Source organism: Pan paniscus, chromosome 16, assembly GCF_029289425.2.
Source record: "Pan paniscus chromosome 16, NHGRI_mPanPan1-v2.0_pri, whole genome shotgun sequence".
Lineage (NCBI taxonomy): Eukaryota > Metazoa > Chordata > Mammalia > Primates > Hominidae > Pan > Pan paniscus.
In genome coordinates, this window is record NC_073265.2 from 32675660 (window position 1) to 32697010 (window position 21351).

At 40.2% G+C, this 21351-nt stretch overlaps 1 protein-coding gene across 4 annotated transcripts in view; it reads right to left on the reverse strand.

Moving 5' to 3' along the window:
- TP53BP1 (tumor protein p53 binding protein 1) overlaps positions 1-21351 on the reverse strand; it is a 108029-nt gene that overhangs the window by 20528 nt on the left and 66150 nt on the right. For all 4 annotated transcript variants that reach the window (XR_004666492.3, XM_003805577.7, XM_034938626.3 and 1 more), the window contains 4 exons: positions 17901-17958; positions 14697-14789; positions 8563-9046; positions 4393-4545 (listed from right to left, as the gene is read on the reverse strand). Coding sequence is in view for 3 of the 4 variants with exons in the window: in XM_003805577.7 (XP_003805625.1) it covers positions 4393-4545; positions 8563-9046; positions 14697-14789; positions 17901-17958 (788 nt within the window). In the remaining variant the exon portion in view is untranslated. The remainder of the gene's footprint in view (positions 1-4392; positions 4546-8562; positions 9047-14696; positions 14790-17900; positions 17959-21351) is intronic.

Below are 21351 nucleotides of genomic sequence, written 5' to 3' on the forward strand. Positions count from 1 at the left end.
TGCCACTGCACTCCAGCCTGGACAACACAGTGAGACTCCACCTCAAAAAAAAAAAAAATCCCCATGGGGAGACTGTATATAATGACACACATACATATACATTTAGATAATACTATAAAATGATGAAATAATTATCTCTGATCCCTCCCTTCTTGAAAATCTCTCCTCCTTTAAAATCCATAAAAGTACTTTTCTCTTTCTTTCAGTCTACCTTTTTGGCTACTTCTATTTATGCTTCTTTGGGTTCCTCTTTCTCTGTGTGTTCCTTTAAAAATCGGTATTTCCCAGGACTCTGTTTTTATTCCTTTTCTCACTCTCACATGCTTTCCCTGGTCAGTCTCACCACACTCATCCTTACCTCGCTACCAAGAATACAATGATGACTCAGCTTATACAAATTTCTACTAGTCTTCCCCTTGGATTTACCACAAACACCTGAAATTCAACAGATCCAAAACAATCTGTGATCTTCCCTCCATTTCTCTGCCTTCAGTGAATAAATCCTAGATATCCCCAGTGCATCTCACATCTCCTACAGCTCTTTCTAGCAGAGACTGGTTTCTTTCAGCCGAACCTCCATTCAAGAATTTTGAGATGAGATACCTCCTTGCTCCCCACTGCCATTTACAGACCATTTCTATTTCCCCACCTCCTCTCCTTCAAAACCACTATTTGCCACTTCCTTAAAACTATCTTCACCCCTTCCCTAGTTGTTATCCACTAACATTCTCCAAATCACCCTCTCTCATGCATGAAGACCTTAGCTTCATAGCCTCTCTACCTTCCCCATTCCTACTTCTGTCATCATTCTCAGTGGCCTATTTTAACTTGATACACTTGTGTTTTCACATCTGCAAAATGAGAATAATAACTGGATCTATCACAGAATAGTTGTTAAGAATTAAATAATTCACTAAAGTGCTTAGAATAATGCCTGGCACATAGTATGTGCTCAATAAACGCTAGTCACTATCATTATTTAAGTTTAGTAGTGCTTCCCAAACTATCTTCCATAGGGAAAAAACAGGCATTACTTTAAAAAATGCTAATGGTCATGTAAGTTTGGGAAGTGCTGGGTTAAACAGAATAAAATAGGTATCCTTACTAGAGGACTTCTTAGAACTTTTAATATGGTAATATGTGAATTTTCATGTTAGTGGGGACAGGGATTAATGGCGTGCTATGGTTTGAACGTCTGCCCCTCCAAAACACATGTTGAAATTTAATACCCAATGTAACAGTACCAAGAAGTAAGACCTTTAAGAGGTGATTGAGTCATAAGGGCTCTGCCCTCATGAATGGATTAGTCCATTCATGGATTAACGGAATTACGAGCTAACAGATTAATGAGTTATCACAGGAGTGGGTTAGTTATCATGAGAGTGGGTCTGTTATAAAAACTAATTTGGTTCTCTTTTGTTAAGGCCCCTGGCAATGTGATACCCTGTGTTGCCTCGGGACTCTTCAGAGTCCCCTCCAGCAAGAAGGCCCTCACCAGATGTAGCCCTTTGACCTTGGACTTCCCAGCCTCCTAGACTAAGAAATAAATTTCTTTTATTTATAAATTATCCAGTCTCAGGTGTTTAAATATAGCAACAGAAAACAGACTAAGAGAGCGTTTCATGTTTCTCAGGACCCTGGAATCTTTTCCCTCCATCAAACTAAGAGGCCTGCTGTTTCCAGAAATATACTTTAGAAAGCACCATATAAAATACTAAATGGGCCTAGCAGCACAGTAGCTCATGCCTGTAATCCTATTGCCTTGGGAGGCCAAGGCAGGAAGATCACTTGAGAACAGAGTTCAAGACCAGTCTGGGCAACACAGTGAAACCCCATCTCTACAAAAGATACAAAAATTAGCAGGTGTGGTGGCGTGTGCCTATGGTCCCAGCTACTCAGAAGGCCGAGGTGGGAGGCTCCCTTGAGCCAGGAGGTCAAGGCTGCAGTGAGCCGTGATCATACCACTGCACTCCAGCCTGGGCAAAAGAGCGAGACCCTGTCTCCAAACATAAAAATAAAAAATATATTTTAAGAAGTGAAGTAATGTGTTTAACACTTAATGTAGTGTACTAGGCACAGAGTTTAATGTGGACTACAACAGTTACAAAAATTTTCATGAAGGCAAACTGCTTTTCATAATTTCTCCAAAATAGTAATAACATGAAAAAAGTTCCACGAACAAAAATCTTTTTAAAACATTTTTAATCGGGAGGCTGAGGCAGGCGGATCACGAGGTCAGGAGATCGAGACCATCCTGGCTAACACGGTGAAACCCCGTCTCTACTAAAAATACAAAAAATTAGCCGGGCGCGGTGGCGGGCACCTGTAGTCCCAGCTACTTGGGAGGCTGAGGCAGGAGAATGGCGTGAACCCAGGAGGCGGAGCTTGCAGTGAGCCGAGGTAGCGCCACTGCACCCCAGCCTGGGCCAAAGAGCGAGACTCCGTCTCAAAAAAAAAAACAAAAAACATTTTTAAAATGAAGATAAAGCAGTATTTTAAAAGAATTATTTCTGGTATTCGGTATACACAAAGAATAAAAAACAGGCCGGGCGCAGTGGCTCACGCCTGTAATCCCAGCACTTTGGGAGGCCAAGGCAGATCACTTGAGATCAGGAGTTCGAGACCAGCCTGGCAAACATGGTGAAATCCCATCTCTACTACAAATACAAAAATTAGCTGGGCATGGTGGCACACACCTATAATCCCAGCTACTCAGGAGGCTGAGGCAGGAGAATCGCTTGAACCCAGGAGACAGAGGCTCCAGAAGGCCAAGATCAGGCCACTGCACTCCAACCTGGGCAACAGAGTGAGACTCTGTGTCAAAAAAAAAAAAAAAAAAAGGAATAAAAAACAATTTCTCAATGAGTGTCTGTAAAACCAATGAAATCTGAATAATCTGTGGATAGTAAAACAAACAACAATTCCTCAAACTAACATCAAATGTTATCTGACATGAGGGCCACAATAGCCCACTGAAAAATAGCAATAATATGTTCTATTTAATAAAACTATATACTAGAGTTTAACTCTCCCTGAGTACAACCTCCTACACGGCCAGCAGATAGAATTAAAGGAAAGTATCTGGGTAAAGGAAGAAAACAGTTGTGCCTTGCCGGGCGCGGTGGCTCACACCTCCAATCCCAGCACTTTGGGAGGCCGAGGCCTGAGCACAAGGTCAGGAGTTCAAGACCAGCCTGGCCAAGATGGTGAAACCCCGTCTCTACTAGAAATACAAAAAAAAAAAAATTAGCCAGGCGCGGTGGCGGGTGCCTGCAATCCCAGCGACTTGGGAGGCTGAGCCAGGAAAATCACTTGAACCAGGAAGGCGGAGGTTGCAGTGAGCTGAGATCGCACCACTGCACTCTAGCCTGGGCAACAGAGCAAGACTCCGCCTCAAAAAAAAAAAAAAAAAAAAGAAAATAGCTGTGCCTCTTACCAACCAATAAAATGGTTCCCAGATCTTAACATATACCAATAAAGGTCCCAGATCTTTAATTCTAGAAAATCTGTCTAATCTCTCTCATTATTAGATGTAAACAAAGTCAGCATACTATGCCATTCAAGATAACAAATAGTCACTAAATGCCAATACTGAGCTGACATTTGTAATGAGTCTATAATGAATCCCACTAAAAAATAAAGGTGCATTTCTTACCAACAGGTCTATGACCACACACAGATAGTGACAAAGAACAGAATGAGTAGACATGAAAATATGTGAGAAAACACAGGTAATTTGAAACAGAGTGTTCTAAACTCCATTTGAGTTTCTAAGGATTTAAAATAATACATACAATCTTTATACATGAGAGAGATTTATCAGTCTGTTCTTTACAGAAAAGGAAAGCATGATGGGATGCATTAAATAACTAACCAATGGTCAAACAGCAAACCTACGGTTGGGGAAAGCTTTAGAAAGCAGGAAGTCTAATTTCTAACCCTGTTCTTCTATCTCTGGTAATAAAAAGATGAAGAAAAACAAAGTGTTGCACAGGAAAGGGGGATGGGGTAGAGAGTCAAGAGAATTTTTCTATAGAAAGAAATGTGGGGTCAGGGACAATGGCTCATGCCTGTAATCCCAGCACTTTGGGAGGCCAAAGCAGAAGGATCACTTAAGCCTAGGAGTTCAAGATCAGCCTGGGCAACACAGTGGGACCTTGTCCGTCCAAAAAATAAACAAAATTAGCCAGGCTTGGTGATTCATGCCTGTAGAACCAACTGCAAGGGAGGCTGAGGCAGAAGGATCACTTGAGCCTGGGAGGCAGAGGCTGCAGTGAAACAAAATCACGCAACTGCATTCCAGCCTAGGTAACAAAGTAAGACCCTGTCTCCAAAAAAAAAAAAAAAAAAGAAAGAAAGAAATTTGCCACACAGACTCAGAGTATGTATTACCTCAGTTACTTTTCTTTCTACTTCTGTTCCATCCACATAATACACATCTGTAATGACACGAGTGACAAGTGTGCGTACTTCCCGGATTGTTCTCATGTGACGATGTAAGACATGGCCATGTGGAGGCTGAGGCATATCAAACTCTTCTTCTCCCTGTGACAGAAAATACAGAACGTAAGCACAGGTCTCACTGCAAGCTGTCAAAATCACAAATCTTATGCTTCATGATGAGAACTGTTCAGAGGCTCCATGAATCTAGCGTGACAGAATCTTCCAACTGTTTTGTTTTATCCACCTATAGGTAAGACCAGGGATGGATCAGTTGTATAGCCAGAGGCTAAGAGAAGTTTGTATGAGCATGACCTAATAAAATGACCTATTCTTGTCTAAATCAAAATCATTACATCTAGTACTTATATTTACGGACATTTAAGTGAACCTTTGACCCCTAAAAGTTCATTATTTTTAAACCGTATTTCTTCTAATTCTGATGCTATCTTGCAAATTAGTAAACGAGTTTACATTTGCAATAGCTCTTTAGATAAAAGGAAGGCACTCTTTAGTCCTTTATATAAAACCAGAATGATGTATCTGTTAATCTCAGTTTATCTGTTTTTCCTGTATTAAAGTGAAAACCACAGTTTATTACCTAAAACAATATACATTGATCTCTCCTAGAATTAAATATAAAATATTTCATCTATTCCAAAGAACAGATTATGACTAAAGAGTTGAGCTAGTGTCCAGAAATGGAAAAATTAGCAAATTAAGATTTTATATCTAGTTCTACTACAAGAATAATGTAGGGCTAAATAAGACCCTACTTTTTATGATAACTATTAAATAATATTACTTAGGGGGATTGAGCTTCTTTCATTCAAAAAACATTAAGCAAATATTTATCGAATAACTTAAGGGTGCCAGGTACTATACTAGACAAATAACTGCTGGAAAATTCAGGACAGGTAAAACTCATTCAACACTGAAAAAATTCAAATGCACTATTTCTTATTTACAAAAATACAACAAACTAATAACAACTACTGCTATTCAAAAGAATAACTGAGTTAACTAACATAGCATCCAGCTTCATTATTTCTTGTTCATAATTTTCTATTTACAGACAGCCCGAGTTCATACTTTAGTCAGATCTGAATAATTTTTAAAAGATTACTTCTTAGCAAATTAGGTCTTAAAGCCCTATTTACCACCTCGAATCATTAGTTAGTTTGAGACTTTCGGCCTTTATTACCTAGGACCTGCCTGTGGCTAAAAAAAAGTGCTAGAATTTCAGTCCTGCATTTCTGAAAAAATACATCTTTTCTAATAACAACTATATCACATTTTTTCACATCTTTATCCTCCCTCCTACACCCCACTAACTCCGTAATTCTGAAGAGAAAATGCACACTTTTGTCTCTCACCTTATCTCCCCTATGGTAGGCTGATTTTACTTTCAGCATTCAGTATCAAAGTAGCCAAGTCTTTAAAAAGAATTACATATACAAATGCAATAATGGTAATTCTGCATTTTTTTCCTGACATGTGGTAGTAATTTACCAAAAGCTTTCCGTAATTTCTCCGAATAATCCCCACTCCAATTCCAACTTGGAAACTGGCAGAGGTGAAATATTTACTAAAATGGAGATATGTAAATTATGTGACTAGTTATAAATAATATCAAAGGCATGAAACGCTACTCATCCAATTATTTAAAATACTTCTACATACTTCTACACAGACACAACTCTGTCTAATGAATGGTTAAAGCACAGGTCTGTCCTACCTCAATCATCAGGGTACCCATGCATGAGAACTATGACAGCCTGTACTTCCTGCCTGCACACACAATCAGACTATTCCCCACTAAAGAGAAAGTCAGTCTAAAAGGTTTCAGTGCGTTACATATTCCTGAAATGCAGCCAAGAAGCTTCCCTGTATTCTTCCAATTACAACAGCCATATGAATGATCACTTCAAGACAGACACTTAAGCATGTCTGAGAGAATAAGGAGAAAAGGTAAAGAGGGCAGACAGAAAACTATGCTTACTCACTTCAAATACTCTTCTCAAAAGAGGTGTCTGTAAAATAAATAGATGATCTTACCACCATTAAGGGAAGGAAACAAAATGAAAATAAAACCACACTTTCCCTTCCACCTGGTTCCACGTCCTTTTTGACATATAAATGAAAATTTCAGGAGTGTCAAAGTAGGCTGCCTATGCTTTTCCACTAGCACTAGCCTATGTCCTATCTACACTGAAGGGGATTTTTAAAAAGCACCGACACCTGGAAAACTTGCATACAGCCTTTCTCATTTGCTAACCTCTCTTCAAAAGATGGCACACCAATTTCAATTTCTGTTATTCTATACACCATCTATATATTTTTAGTATGGTAAAATCTGCATAACATAAAATATATCATTGTCTTGAACACAATGCTCATATCCCATATGTGCCATAGGTGTTCAATATATAAGAACTGTATTTTATTTTTACAAAACAACTTGGACAATCAGAATGAGAGGTACATCAATAATGAAGATTTCCTAAGTAGATCCCAAATGAAGATAATCTACCACAGCAACTGAAAAAGCAATTTGACCACTACAATATCTCCTTTATCTGAGGGAGATATGTGCCAAGACCCCCAGTGGATGCCTGAAACTGCAGATAATATCAAACCCTATACACTATGTTTCTTCCTATACATACAGACCTATAATGTTTATAAATCAGGCACAGAAAGATTAATAACTAATAATAAGATAAACTATAACAATATACTGTTCACAATTTCATGGATAGATTTGTTCTTACCATAGATTTTAGTAACTTCGGCATATGATTTTTTTTCTTTCCTTATTAAGACCTTTTACCTTTTCACTTAGAGGAAGCACTTTATGACTTACTTCTCTGGCATATTCAGATTGCCGGCATCACTACTCTCAAACTTTGGGGTGAGAGTAAAACAAGGGTTACTTGAATGCAAGCAATGCAATACTATGAGAGTTGATCTGATAACCAAGACAGCTACTAAGTCATTAACAGGCAGGGAGCATATATAGCATATGGATATGCTAGAAAAAGGGAGGATTCATATCCTAGCCAGGACTAAGAAGGACAGCACTTTATCACATTACTCAGAACAGCACAATATTTAAACCTTAGTATATCTAGAATTTTCCATTTAGTATTTCTGGACTGCAGCTGACCATGGGCAACTAAAACCACCAAGAAAAAGAAACCACTGATAAGCAGAGACTACTGTTTACTAGTAACTTCCAAATTTTCTCTGCCATAGATCCCACTCTGCCACTCAATGAAATGTTGTGAACTTCTATGTATTTGTTAACACATACATTTCTACCACTTCTTTTCATCTACTCAATTTTTTTTTTAAGAGACAAGGTCTCACTATGTTGCCCAGTCTAGTCTCAAACTCCTGGGCTCAAGTAATCCTCCCACCTGAGCCTCCAAAAGCGCTGGGATTTCAGGCATGTGCCACCAGGCACAGCCACCTACTTAATTTTTACTAGTACCGACACTTCCCTACTCTATTCCCTGGAACCTGATACTCCTCCAGCCTCATTTTCATCAGCCCCAATCCTTTTCTTCACATTAGCTTCTAGTCTAGCCTCTCTTCTGCAGTTCTTGGTCACCTGGGGACTTTTCCCCATCTCTCTCTCTATTCCTGTTACCATTCTTTCTGTTTCATATACTGAAATACACTATTCTTCGTGCTGCTTCTTTCCCCCTTACCTTCTACTCTCTGAATTCCTGAGAACCATGATGAAATAGACTTAAGGGAGAGAAAATTAGATCTGATGGTTAGAAGGCAAGATAAAAAGCATGGAGAAGGAAAAGAGTGAATGTAGAAGAGTATTACAGGACCCAGGCAGAATCTCTGGCTTTCTTCTCCAGTAAAGACCTACCTAAAAAACTGTAGCAATACTACATTTTCCCTAAAAGACTATCTAATGGCTATAGCTACCCACAATTTCACTACCATATCTGTATCTTAGAAAAGTTGTTTTTGTCTTTTAACCACTGTTCTGTACAAAACTGTCAAGAATTGTCATTAGGCAGACATGCCACAACTTAAATTCTCTGAGAATCCTGAAAGTTAAAAACAAGGCCTCTGATGCACCCTAGTATGTTCTCTCACCTGGCTATGGAGCGACTCTGTATCATCCCCAGGAGCACTGACTGGTTTCTCACCACTCCCCCTCTCAGTCTGAACTGTGGCATCTTGCTTTCCAAAGTTCTGGTCCACTGTACTGGTCCCCTGCTCACACACATTCTTTATAGTCTGGGTTGCTGCTGAAACAGTTTCTGGGACCCTCAAGGAACACTCCATGGTTTGGATTCCTATGTTATTTTGGCTGGGCCTTTCAATCAAGGCCTTACTAGGATTTTCCTGATTAGTACTCCGTCCTTCTTTCTGGTCTTCTAGCACATCTGTCACCATTGCCTCTCCTTGAGGACTGGATGGCCCTTGTATGACCATCTTCTGGGAAGCAGGAGAAACAGGGTCCTTGACAGGACTAATGGGCTTCATAGGCTGTTGACTCTGCCTGATTGTATGGTCACCCTCCAATTTTTCTTTCTCCTCTTCTCCTTGAGAACTTGGAAAGTGGAGCAAGTTCCCCCTGAAAATGCAACATATAAAGAAGCCATGTCAATTAAGCAAGTGTATGTGTGAACGTGTGTGTGTGCGTGTGCATGTGTGTGTGTAGTGGCAAGGGGGGAGCCATATTTTGACAATTTGAGAAATGTAAGGAAGGGAGAAAGTCAGGTAGTCAAGCATTATCACCTTGGGAGGCCTCTCATTATAATTTCACTCCTGTAAAAAAAATAATGGTAGATAGAACAATTCCACCATGATGAGAAAAGAGTCATAAAATTTCTTCCCATCACTAGCTATGAACTCTGAAACTTGATGCAGGAAAATGAAGTAAACAAAAAGATGTAAACCCATTACTGAAGTCATAGACAATGAAGGGCAACTTAGGGATCTATTTTGAAAAAAGATCAATTAAGTCAAGATGTCTCATCTGGCCTTATGATGGTTCTAACATTCCTTAACTGATTCCTAGCATTCTCGATACTGTTTATCCCCACCTGAGCAATATTTTTAGGAAAGAAAATCTGACTTACAAAGGATAAAGCTGTAGGTAGATTCTAGTTTTGTCAGCTATACTGATATATCTACAACTAAACATTTCAGAATGAATTGGTTTCTCAAAGACAGTTCTTAAGATACAGCCCATTTTTTTTCATAAGTCATCCCATTTGGGTATCAGTGATTCGTTCCTTTATTCCACAAGCATTTGCTGAATGTCTCCTACAAACCACATACCACGATTTCCGAAGTGACTAGGAGCTTTCTTAAATATCCCTAACAATTCTCCAGAATAAAAACGTCCAGGCTAACTCCAAGTCAACAGAAATTTGACATTCATGTCTTATCTATCTTTATATTTAAAACACCTAACTCACAGCTTAATATAAAATAGATGCTTAATACATGTACTTTGAACAGAAGACTGAATGTTCTCTGAATCAATTAATTGCAAAATCTACTCAGATTAAATCAACATAATGCAGTTTTAGGCTCCATTACATGCACAATAGCCAGAATAAAGATAAAAGGAATCCATTCTGAACTGACCATGCTAAGACCACATCTGGAATATCTGTTTCAGTTCTCGGCATGACAGTTTACAAGGCATAAACTGTAGATAAACCCAGAAGGTAACATGAAGGACGATAAGGGGCCTAGAAACTATGTCATATGTTGATTTAAGTATGTGGCCAGAAAAAGAGTTAGGGCTGTCTCCTATTTGACAGAAGCTCTTATCCTTAGGATCTCAGCTTTCCTACGTAGACAGGGTAAAGGAAGCAGGAAGTGCTCTTCAGGGATTGCTCTGCTCTAGATCTTGAAGGAAAAGGAAAAAAGAAGTTTCTGAGGTTTCTATATTGTTTAGCTCAGCCTACCAGAACAGGAGCTCAAAGAGGGATTTCGAATAGAGTTCTAGCCAAGAAGAGCTTAGTATAAATTTGGTTGTTATAGTGTGTGTCCTATCTCTCAGGAACCTCAACTGAATGAGAATATATGGTCCAATGAAGAAGAAGTAAGAACAAGACCACCAGGAGACACCTACCATGAGTAGCACTTACCTCTTATGAGGTTTATAAATGTTCATATATGTAAAATATTGAGCACAGCAGATGCTCAATCAATATTAGATGCATAAGACAATGCAATTAAAGAGACTCAGTTCACCTTCAATATCAACTAAATATTCATATTTAAATCTTTAAGACATCTAACATACCAATGGCTGAGCAAGAAGGAAAGGATTCAAAAGCCAGAAGAGCCAGGACTCGATTTTAGGAATTCAATTATTGTTGTTTCCTATCCTAAACAAGCTTATAAATTTTATCTCATGCTACAGACTAAATGTCTATGTCCCCTCCACCCCAAGACTTACATTAAATCCTAACCACCAAGGTGATGGTATTAAGAGGCAGAGCCCTCATGAATAGGGTTAGTGCCCTTATAAAAGAGACCTCAGAGAGCTCTCTTGCCCCCAACTGCCATGTGAGAACAGCTGTCTACAAACCAGGAAGCAGGCCCTCACCAGACACCAAATCTGCCATTGATCTAGAACTTCTCAGCCTCCAGAAATGAGAGAAATAAATTCTTTTGTTTATAAGCTATCTAGCCTATGGCAGTTTGTTGCAGCAGCCCAAAGAGACTAAGACACCTCAGAAGCTGTTTATTCAGGTTAGAATACCTGAATGGAATTTTACTTCTACAGCAATCCAATAAATTGTAAGAAGTGCCATACCTCTCTCCCTCTCCATTAGTTCCAGCTATGCAATTCTACTCTGGTCACTATATGCCAGACTTAGAAACTGATGCTAAGAAAGTAAATTTTAGGCTGGGCACAGTGGCTCACACCAGTAATCCCAGCACTTTGGGAAGCCAAGACGGGTGGATCACCTGAGGTGAGGAGTTCGAGACCTGCCTGGCCAACATGGCAAAACCCCGTCTCTACTAAAAATACAAAAAAATTAGCCATGTGTGGTGGCATACACCTGTAGTCCCAGCTACTTGGGAGGCTGAGGCAGGAGAATCCCTCGAACCTGGGAGGTGGAGGTTGCAGTGAGCCAAGATCGCCCTACTGCACTTCCAGCCTGGGTGACACACAGACCAAGACCCCATCTCAAAAAAAAAAAAAAAAATCCAAATTGAAATAGGGAAGAATACATCTCCATATTTAACAAATGTCTAACTATTCTATTCTGAGTGTAGCTCTGTTTATGAGGCATCTGGAATCAAATCCAGCTAGATTCCCAGATCTTTGCTCCACCAAGGTTAAACAATATAACCAACATCTTGGCACCTCTATTTTAAAACGCTTTAATAAAAAAGCAAGGCAATACAATGACATCAACAAATTTAGTAATAGCTGGGTCATTACTACACCACTTTTAAAATCACATGATTTCAGGATCATCTGATTCCCAAGAATATCAACAAGCTTACACTTATTCAGAATGCCCATTTAATGCACTGGCATATTTATTTTAAATATTTCTTTCAATAATGAGCATAGAAATTTAGAAATTATGCTACCTATTACTTTTTTTTTTTTTTAATGGATAAGACATAACTCTCACTCTCTCGCCAGGCTGTAGTGCAGTGGCACCATCTTGGCTCACTGCAACCTCCTCCTCCAGGGTTCAAGTGATTCTCATGCCTTAGCCTCCAGAGTAGCTGAGACTACAAGCGTGGACGACACTGCCTGGCTAATTTTTGTATTTTTAGTAGAGACAGGGTTTTACCATGTTGGCCAGGCTGGTCACTAACTCCTGGCCTCAAGTGGTCACCCCTCCTCAGCCTCTCAAAGTGCTGGGATTACAGGTGTGAGCCACCCCATCCAGTCTTTTTTTTTTTTTTCAGACAGAGTCTGGCTTTGTCGCCCAGGCTGGAGTGCAGTGGCACAATCTCGGCTCACTATAACCTCCACCTCCTGGGCTCGAGCCATTCTCCCACCTCAGCATCCCAGGTAGCTGGGACTACAGGGATGCACCACCACACCTGGCTAATTTTGTACTTTTTGTAGAGACGAAGTTTCACCATGATGCCCAGGCTGGTCTCCAACTCCAGAGCTCAGGCCATCCACCCACCTCGGTCTACCAAAGTACCACCGCGCCTGGCTAAATCATGCTACTTATATCACTGTTAGTGATATACCTACTGACAAAACATTATCACATTGTCTAATTATATAATCACTGAATTTTAGAGGTGAAAGATACTCACTTCATAATGAAAATACAGGTCCTTTTCCACTGCCATTACTTATTTCTCTACACTAAATATAAGTATCATATATTCCATACAAGATACTATTTATTTATTTATTTATTTATTATTATTTTTTAAGACATGGTCTCACTCTGTTCCCCAGGCTAAAGTGCAGTGGCGAGACCACAGCTCCCTGCAGCCTCGACCACCCAGGTTCAACCAATCATCCCACTTCAGTCTTCCAAGTAGCTGGGACCACAAGCGCATGCCACCACATCTGGCTTTTTTTTTTTTCTTTTTTTTCTTGGTAGAAATAGGGTCTCACTATGTCACCCAGGCTCATCTCAAACTCCTGGCCTCAAGTAATCCTCATGCTTTGGCCTCCAAGTGCTGGGATTACAGGTGTGAGCCACCGTGGCCAGCCGCCTCCTTAATTATTTAAATAGAGATAAAGGCCTGTAACTCAAAACTTTTTTCCTGCCTTACGACTGTTCTAAGAAATTATGGAGTAAAGAAATTATGGGGCTAAGCACAGTTGCTCATATCTGCAATTCTAGCACGTTGGGAAGACGAGGCAGGAGGATCACTTGAGCCCAGGAGTCTGAGACCAGCCTGGGCAACACAGTGAGACCCTGTCTCTACAAAAAGTTGAAAAAAAAAAAAAAATTAGCCAGACACGGCAGCACATGCCTGTAGTCCTAGCCACTCAGGGGGTTCAGGCAGGAGGATTGCTTGAGCCTAGGAATTTGGGGCTGCCGTGAGCTATTACTGCACCACTGCACCTCAGCCTGGGTGACAGAGTGAGACCCTGTCTCTAAAAAGAAAAAGAAATTATGGAAAAATTAATTCCATTAAGTCTGAAAAACTTTAAATTTGGGATGTTAAACATCTCATATTTTGCTCTGTGGGAAACTAAGGAGAAATAAAAAGTCTGTTAAAAGTAAACATGATTTCCAAAATAAGAAAAACTAATCTAAGAAATGAGGAATTATATAAATTATTTTCACCGTAGGGCACGGTGGCTCACACTTGTATTCCTAACACTTCTGGACGCCAACGTGGGAGGACTGCTTGATCCCAAGAGTTTGAAATCAGACTGGACAACACAGTGAGAAGCCATCTCTACAAAGAATAGAAAAATTAGCCTGTATGGTGGCGCATGCTTGTGGTCCTAGCTACTTGGGAGGCTGAAGCCCAAGAGGTAAAGGCTTCAGTGAGCCATGTTCACGCCACTTCACTCCAGCCTGGGTGACAGAGTGAGACTCTATCTCAAAATAAATTAATAAATACATTTATGAAGTCAGTCATTTCAAATTGATACAACTGGCAGATAAAGACAAAAATGTGTATCTATAAAATATTTAACAAAATTTCTCATGACAGCTCATGAATCTATCCAGAATACATTATAGTCCCTCAAGGTATAAAAAAATAAGGTAAGCTTAAGCTCACAAAATAGTAGCAGTACATCTTAGTCTGTTTTCTGCTGCTATAACAGAATTCCCACCAGACTGGGAAATTGATAAAGAAAAAGATTTACAGGATTTGGCTCATGGTTCTGAATGCTGAAATGTCCAAGGACATGGCACTAGCATCTAGACGGCCAGCTGGTAAGGGCCTTCTAGCTGCATCGTAACACGGTGGAAGACATCACATGGTGAGGGTGCATTCAAGAAGGTGGAAAGGGGGCCAAACTGCCCCTTCAGCCTTTTATAATTAACCCATGCTCACGGCAACAGCCTTAATGCATACATATGGGCAGTGCCCCCACGACCTAATTACCTCTTTTTTGTGTATGTGTGGTCAACCTCTGTAGCTTTATACCAATACCACTAATTACCTCTCAACACTGTTGCACTGGGGGTTAAGTTTCCAACACATGCCACATTCAAACCACAGCACAGTACATATTAGGATTTGGGCACTAACCATTTTGTGAACCAATGGAGCCCAAAAGATTCTATAAAAATAATGCTTACCTGATGGGTGTGGTGGGAGGATCCTCACTTCGAGCCTCATTCTCTTGCCTGGCTTCACAGATACAGCTCAACACAGACATGGTCTTCTGGGGACTAAGACAATATATTAAAGCAATATATTGTTAACTTTGAAAAGAAAAGTACTTTTGGAGATTATCCTTTTATGCACAGAGGAAATAAAATGCTTTCTCTGCATATCAAACTCCAAACCACCTTACACCAAAATGCAAATTCTCCATACTTGTTTTGAATTAGCATAATTTAAAATTCTCAAGGAAGATTCACTGGAAATAAGGTGGACAGAGGACTGTATTAAATACCATAAAGATGCAATCAGCAAAATCCAGAATGTAGAAAACCATACAACAATCTGTACCTTCAACAAATAATTTGCAAGCAAGAGGCAAAAAAAAAAAAAAAAGACTGGAGGGGTACTCTGTATTTTAAAAGACTTAAAGAGATATAATCAAATGCAATATGCAGACCTTATTTAGATCTTGAGTCAAACTGTAAAACACCATTTATAAGACAATCAGAGAAATCTGAACATTGAATATTTTATGATATTAAGGAACCATTGTCAATTTTTTAAAGTATGATAATAGTAATACGATTAAGTTTAAAATAAGAATCCTTATCTTTTGGAGACAGCACTGAAGTATTTCAGATAAAATTATATAATGCTGAAATTATCTTCAAAATAATTCAGTAGGGAGGGGGGTGCTGGAAATATAAATGAATCAAGACTGGCCATAAGAAATTTTTGGAACTGGGTGATGAATACATGGCAGTCCATTATACTACTCTCTCTACTTTCGTATATGCTTGAAACCTTCTGTAGTAAAATCATTGAGAAATAAGGTGACAGCAAGTAATCTGAACAGAGTACAGTTACAAACAACACTTAAAAGTTTCATGTAGGCTGGGCACGGTGGCTTATACCTGTAATCCTACCACTTTGGGAGGCCGAGCCAGGTGGATCACTTGAGCTTCAGGAGTTAGAGACTAGCCTGGGCAACATGACGAAACCCCATCTCTACTAAAAATACAAAAATTAGCCCCTGGTGGCAGGTGCCTGTAGTCCCAGCTCCCTGTGGGGTTGAGGCAGGAGGATCGCTTGAGCCTGGGAGGTCAAGGCTGCAGTGAACTGTGATTGCACCACTGCACTGCAGCCTGGTTGACAAAGTGAGACCCTGTCTCAAACAAACAAACAAACAAACAAACAAAAAATCTCCACCTAAATGCAGATGAACCAAGGACCACTTCCAATATTGTGACAGAGCTTACTTGAGATGATTTGTTAGAGTGAACACAATAGCAAACAAGTCGAATTTTTTTAAATTTAGATTCTTATATAGAAAAATTTCTTCACAACAATATCAAAAATTTCATCTCATTCTAGGATCCACCATTCCAACCCTCTGCTCAAAGTTTTTCCTTATTTTCTCCTCTCTACTTTCTACCCTAAGAGTTCTAGAAGCTTCAGCAACATAATCTGTTCCCTCTGAATATGCACACGTACAGACTAATAACAACTTATTCCTGGCCAAAAATTCTGTTAAAGCCAAATGGACCAGATACACACTCCACTTTCTTCAACTTCTAAGACTATATATCATTAAGGGATCTTCAAATGAAAAAGGACTCTACGGTACTTATGTTTCAGATTAAATATACCATAGCCCAAAGAGGAACTAATCTCTCTAAGACATAGCTAAGAACAGATCAAAAGACTTTGAAAAAGGTCAGAAACTCACAAGTGAGGTCACATTTAGTCCACAGGCCTCTTTTATTTGATATTTTATTTTTAAAAATCCAGATTTCTTTTTAAAAACAAAGATGTGGCAACAAGAAGTTTGCAGTCTCACATGACAACTACTGGCTGGAGTTGAGTGGGGCACACCCTTTCACATGGACCATACATTCAGTTTGCCATTGTCCTCAACACTCTGTCTTGCGGGCAGATCACGAGGTCAGGAGATCGAGACCATCCTGGCTAACACGGTGAAACCCCGTCTCCACTAAAAATACAAAAAAAAAAAATTAGCCAGGCGTGGTGGCTGGCGCCTGTAGTCCCAGCTACTTGGGAGGCTGAGGCAGGAGAATGGTGTGGACCCGGGAGGCGGAGCTTGCAGTGAGCGGAGATCGTGCCACTGCACTCCAGCCTGGATGACAGAGTGAGACTCCGTCTCGAAAAAAAAAAAAAAAAAAAACCACTCTGTCTTGTACCTAGCCACTTTACTTATTTACAGTACCCGCCTAGCCTCTAATTTAAGAATTCTTGGTGGGGCATGGTAGCTCACATCTGTAATCCTAGCACTTTGGGAAGTCAAGGCAGGCGGATCACTTGAGCCCAGGAGTTCAAGGCCAGCCTGGGCAACATAGTAAAATCCTCATCTCTACAAAAAATACAAAAATTAGCCAGATGAAGTGGTACATGCCTGTAGCCCCAGCTACTCAGGTGGCTGAGGCAGGAGGATAGCTGGAGGTCAGGATGTTGAGGTCACAGTGAGCCATGATCTCATCACAGCACTCCAGCCTGGGCAACAGAGCAAGATTCTGTCTCAAAAAAATAAAAAAGAAAATAAAAGAAGAATTCTTGCTTGTATTTCACCAACTGCTATTAGTGTTTTCAGGCTGGATGACTCATGCCTGAAACAACTGTATTCTCACAGCCACCAGATGGCAAAGCTTACCAACCAAAACCTCAGTATGGGGTCATACTCGTCCTCAAAGCATTACAACATCCATGACAAAGCAAAAATAACAGCTCAACATAGTAGTTAATTTGGCAGGCAGAAGAGAAAATGACCTGAGGCTGCAGCTGAGTATGCGATTGCAGAAGGAACAAGGTCTGTAGCTATCTCTTGTTAATCCTTCTTTTTCTCATCAATTGGATCAACAATCCTGAGATTGTGGAGACTCTTGTATCAGCAACAGAAAAAAGGGGGGAAAGGAACTCTCACATGAACAAAAGAAAAGACATTTCAATTATCTTAGTTCTAGGTGTAGAAAAAAGCTTCACTGAACTTAAAAAAGTATTAACTAAAAAGTCTATGATCCATTCAAAACATTGCTAAATCCTTTATGAAAGAGTCTCATTTTAACTTTCTCATTTTAACTTTTTTCCTTTGTTGATAAACCATCTACCCTCATCACCAGTAGCTGTGTATTAAACTCTAAATAGCATCCAGCTTTGGTTACCTGGCAACAGACTCAGCAACAGCAGTAGATCCATTTTTTCTTTCACCAGTTGCAGGCTCTGAATAAAAACAAAACCAAGGAGAGAAAGGAAAGAGAAACAGAATTTAGTTAGTATCACACCTAAACCTTCACTCTGCTCTACTAGTATTTGCAAAAAATAACAAAAAGAAATAAAAATAAGTAAAACTAGTAAGTATAAACATACAAACATTTCTTGTAATTTTATTTATTTCTTTCTTTATTTTGAGACAGTCTCACTCTATCACCCAAGCTGGAGGGCAGTAGTGTGATCTCAGCTCACTGCAACCTCCGCCGCCTGGGTTCAAGTGATTCTCCTGCCTCAGCCTCCCGAGTAGCTGGGACTACAGGCATGCGCCACCACGTCCAGCTAATTTTTCGTATTTTTTAGAAAAGACAGGGTTTTGCCATGTTTCCCAAGCTGGTCTCAAACTCCTGAAATCAAGTGATCTGCCAGATTTCTTGTTTTTTGTTTGTTTGTTTTGAGACAACAGTCTCGCTCTGTCACCCAGGCTGCAGTGCAGGCCAGATTTGTTTTTAATTTTTTTTTTTTTTTTTTTTTTTTTGAGACAGAGTCTCACTCTGTCGCCCAGGCTGGAGTGCAGTGGCACAATCTCGGCTCACTGCAAGCTCCGCCTCCCGGGTTCATGCCATTCTCCTGCCTCAGCCTCCCCAGCAGCTGAAACTACAGGTGCCCACCACCACACCCGGCTAATTTTTTTGTATTTTTAGTAGAGACGGGGTTTCACCGTGTTAGCCAGGATGGTCTCAATCTCCTGACCTCGTGATCCGCCCGCCTCGGTCTCCCAAAGTGCTGGGATTACAGGCAAGAGCCACTGCGCCCGGCTGGCTATTTCTTGTAATTTAATGGTACAAGTTTTTCTCACTTCCACCAATCAATTTTCTTTCAAACTTCCTATAAAAGACTAATAAGACTGGCAAGAAATACAATACAATGAGTAACTTTTTTTTTTTTTTTTTTTTGGAGACAGAGTCTTACTCCGTTGCCCAGGCTAGAGTGCAGCGGCGTAATCTCGACTTGCTGCAACCTGTGTCTCCTGGGTTCAAGCGATTCTCATGCCTCACCCTCCTGAGTAGCTGGGATTACAGGTGTGCACCACCACACCCAGCTAATTTTTGTATTTTTAGTAGAGATGGGGTTTCACCATGCTGACCAGGCTGGTCTCAAACTTCCGACCTCAGGTGATTCACCCGCCTCAGGTTCCCAAAGTGTGCTGGGATTACACATACAAGCTACGACACCTAGCCCTTAGCAGTAATATTCTTTTTTTTTTTTTTTTTTTGGAGATAGAATCTCACTCTGTTGCTCAGGCTGGAGTGCAGTGGCATGATCTCAGCTCACTGCAACCTCCGCCTCTCGGGTTCAAGAGATTCTGCTGCCTTAGCCTCCCGAGTAGCTGGGATTACAGGTGCCTGCCACCATGTCCGGCTAATTTTTGTATTTTTAGTAGAGATGGGGTTTCACCATCTTGGCCAGGCTGGTCTCGAACTCCTGACCTCAGGTGATCCACCCACCTCAGCCTCCCAAAGTGCTGGGATTACAGGCATGAGCCACCACACCCAGCCAGCAGTAACATTCTTAAATGAAAATTAAACTTCTGAATCCCAATTCATCTCTGCCCATATAAGAAGTTAAAAAAGTATGTAATAATACAAAATTAAAAACCAAAAACTTTTTAAAATTTATATCATATTAAAAACAAATTAAAAATAAAAGAACTTAATAAAATAAGTAGAAAATATTTTAGGTTGATAAACTAATTTTAAATAGTTTTTAGAGCACCCACAAATAGAAGGTACCCAAGTTCTTCCCAAAGTGCTTTAGGACAGACACTTCAAAAACAAAGGGTGGCCAGGCACGGTGGCTCACTCATGTAATCCCAATACTTTGAGAGGCCAAGGCAGGAGGATCGCTTGAGCTCAGGAGTTCAACACCAGCCTGGCTAACATGGCGAAGCCCCATCTCTATAATAAATAAAAAAATTAACCAGGCATGGGTGGTGGCGTGCCTGTAGTCCCAGCTACTCAGGGGGCTAAGATGGGAGGATCGCTTGAGCCTGGGAGATGGAGGCTGCAGTGAGCTGAGATCACCCCACTGCACTCCAGCCTGGGTGACAGGGAGAAGCCCTGTCTCAACAACAGTAACAACAAAAAGAAACAAAAAGGACATTTTCAAGAACATGCAGCAACAGATTAAAGGTCATACTGAAAAAAATCCCATATTCTCACAACAATGTCACTAATTTCAAGGGATTAAAATTTGTTCATTTATAATTTATACCAGCCTTAGAGAAAACAACCCTTAAATGGTTTTTAATTATTTCTAAAATATTCATGACCCAACATAATCTAAACAGTCCATCAGGGAGGCAGCTGAAATTCAGTTGGAGCCCTGGCTCTTAAATAGAAACCTGGCTCACACCCTGGCTATTGCACTTAATAGTCCAACCTAGGAGTAAACTACTTTGTCATTTTGAGTCTCAGTGTCCTCCTCTATAAGATAAAAACACAACAAACCTCAAAAGTTTGTTGTGACGATGAAATGATGTAAGTAACACTGAATACAGTCCTTGATACTATGCTCCTGGTATTAGGAAAGGTAGTAAAATTTACTGATATAACCATCCTTAACACTTCGCTAGTTGTAACTTCAGATCCAAAGGTAAAGTAAGATTTAAGGCTATCACATACTCTCTCTCTTGACAAACCCTTTTTAAAATTTTTATTTTTGAGATGAGATCTCACTATGTTGCCCAGGCTGGTCTTGTACTTCTGGGTTTAAGCACACCTCCCACCTCAGCCTCTGGCATTGCTGGGATTATAGGAGCGCACCAACCACCATGCCTGGCAATAAGCCCTTATTTATTCCAGAAAAGATGATAGTAAGGATGGAACCATGTAATACTTTAACTCAGTCTACTGAGTTGCTAAGATTCAAATCAGTAAGTACCACAGCATTAAAGATTTGGAACCAGACTTCCTGGATTTGTGTCCAGGCTACTCCATTTACTAGCTATGTTTAGGGAAGGCGCTCAACCTTCCTGTGCCCTCAGTTTCCTCATCTGTAAAAGGAAGATAATAATAGGATCTAGTTCATCGGCTTCTTATGAGATTTAATGAGCTATACATGTGAAGTACCTGGCATACAGTAAGAGCTAAAAATGTATTAGCTAAAATTACTTTTCTCTGGTCTCAGGGAAGAAGAAGTCCTGCTTATCCACCCTATTCTGTGTAGTCTTCAATAGCTTCCCCTCCCAACTTCTTCAGGGCCTTAATTCATCAACTGTTTCCCCCAATTCCCTCGTCTTTAATCTATGCCTCCCTCTTTTGGATCCTTCCTTAACCCATTTATGCTGGAGGTTGCAAATTTTTTTTGTGAAAAATCAGACCTTGGTGATGACCTTGAGCAGCA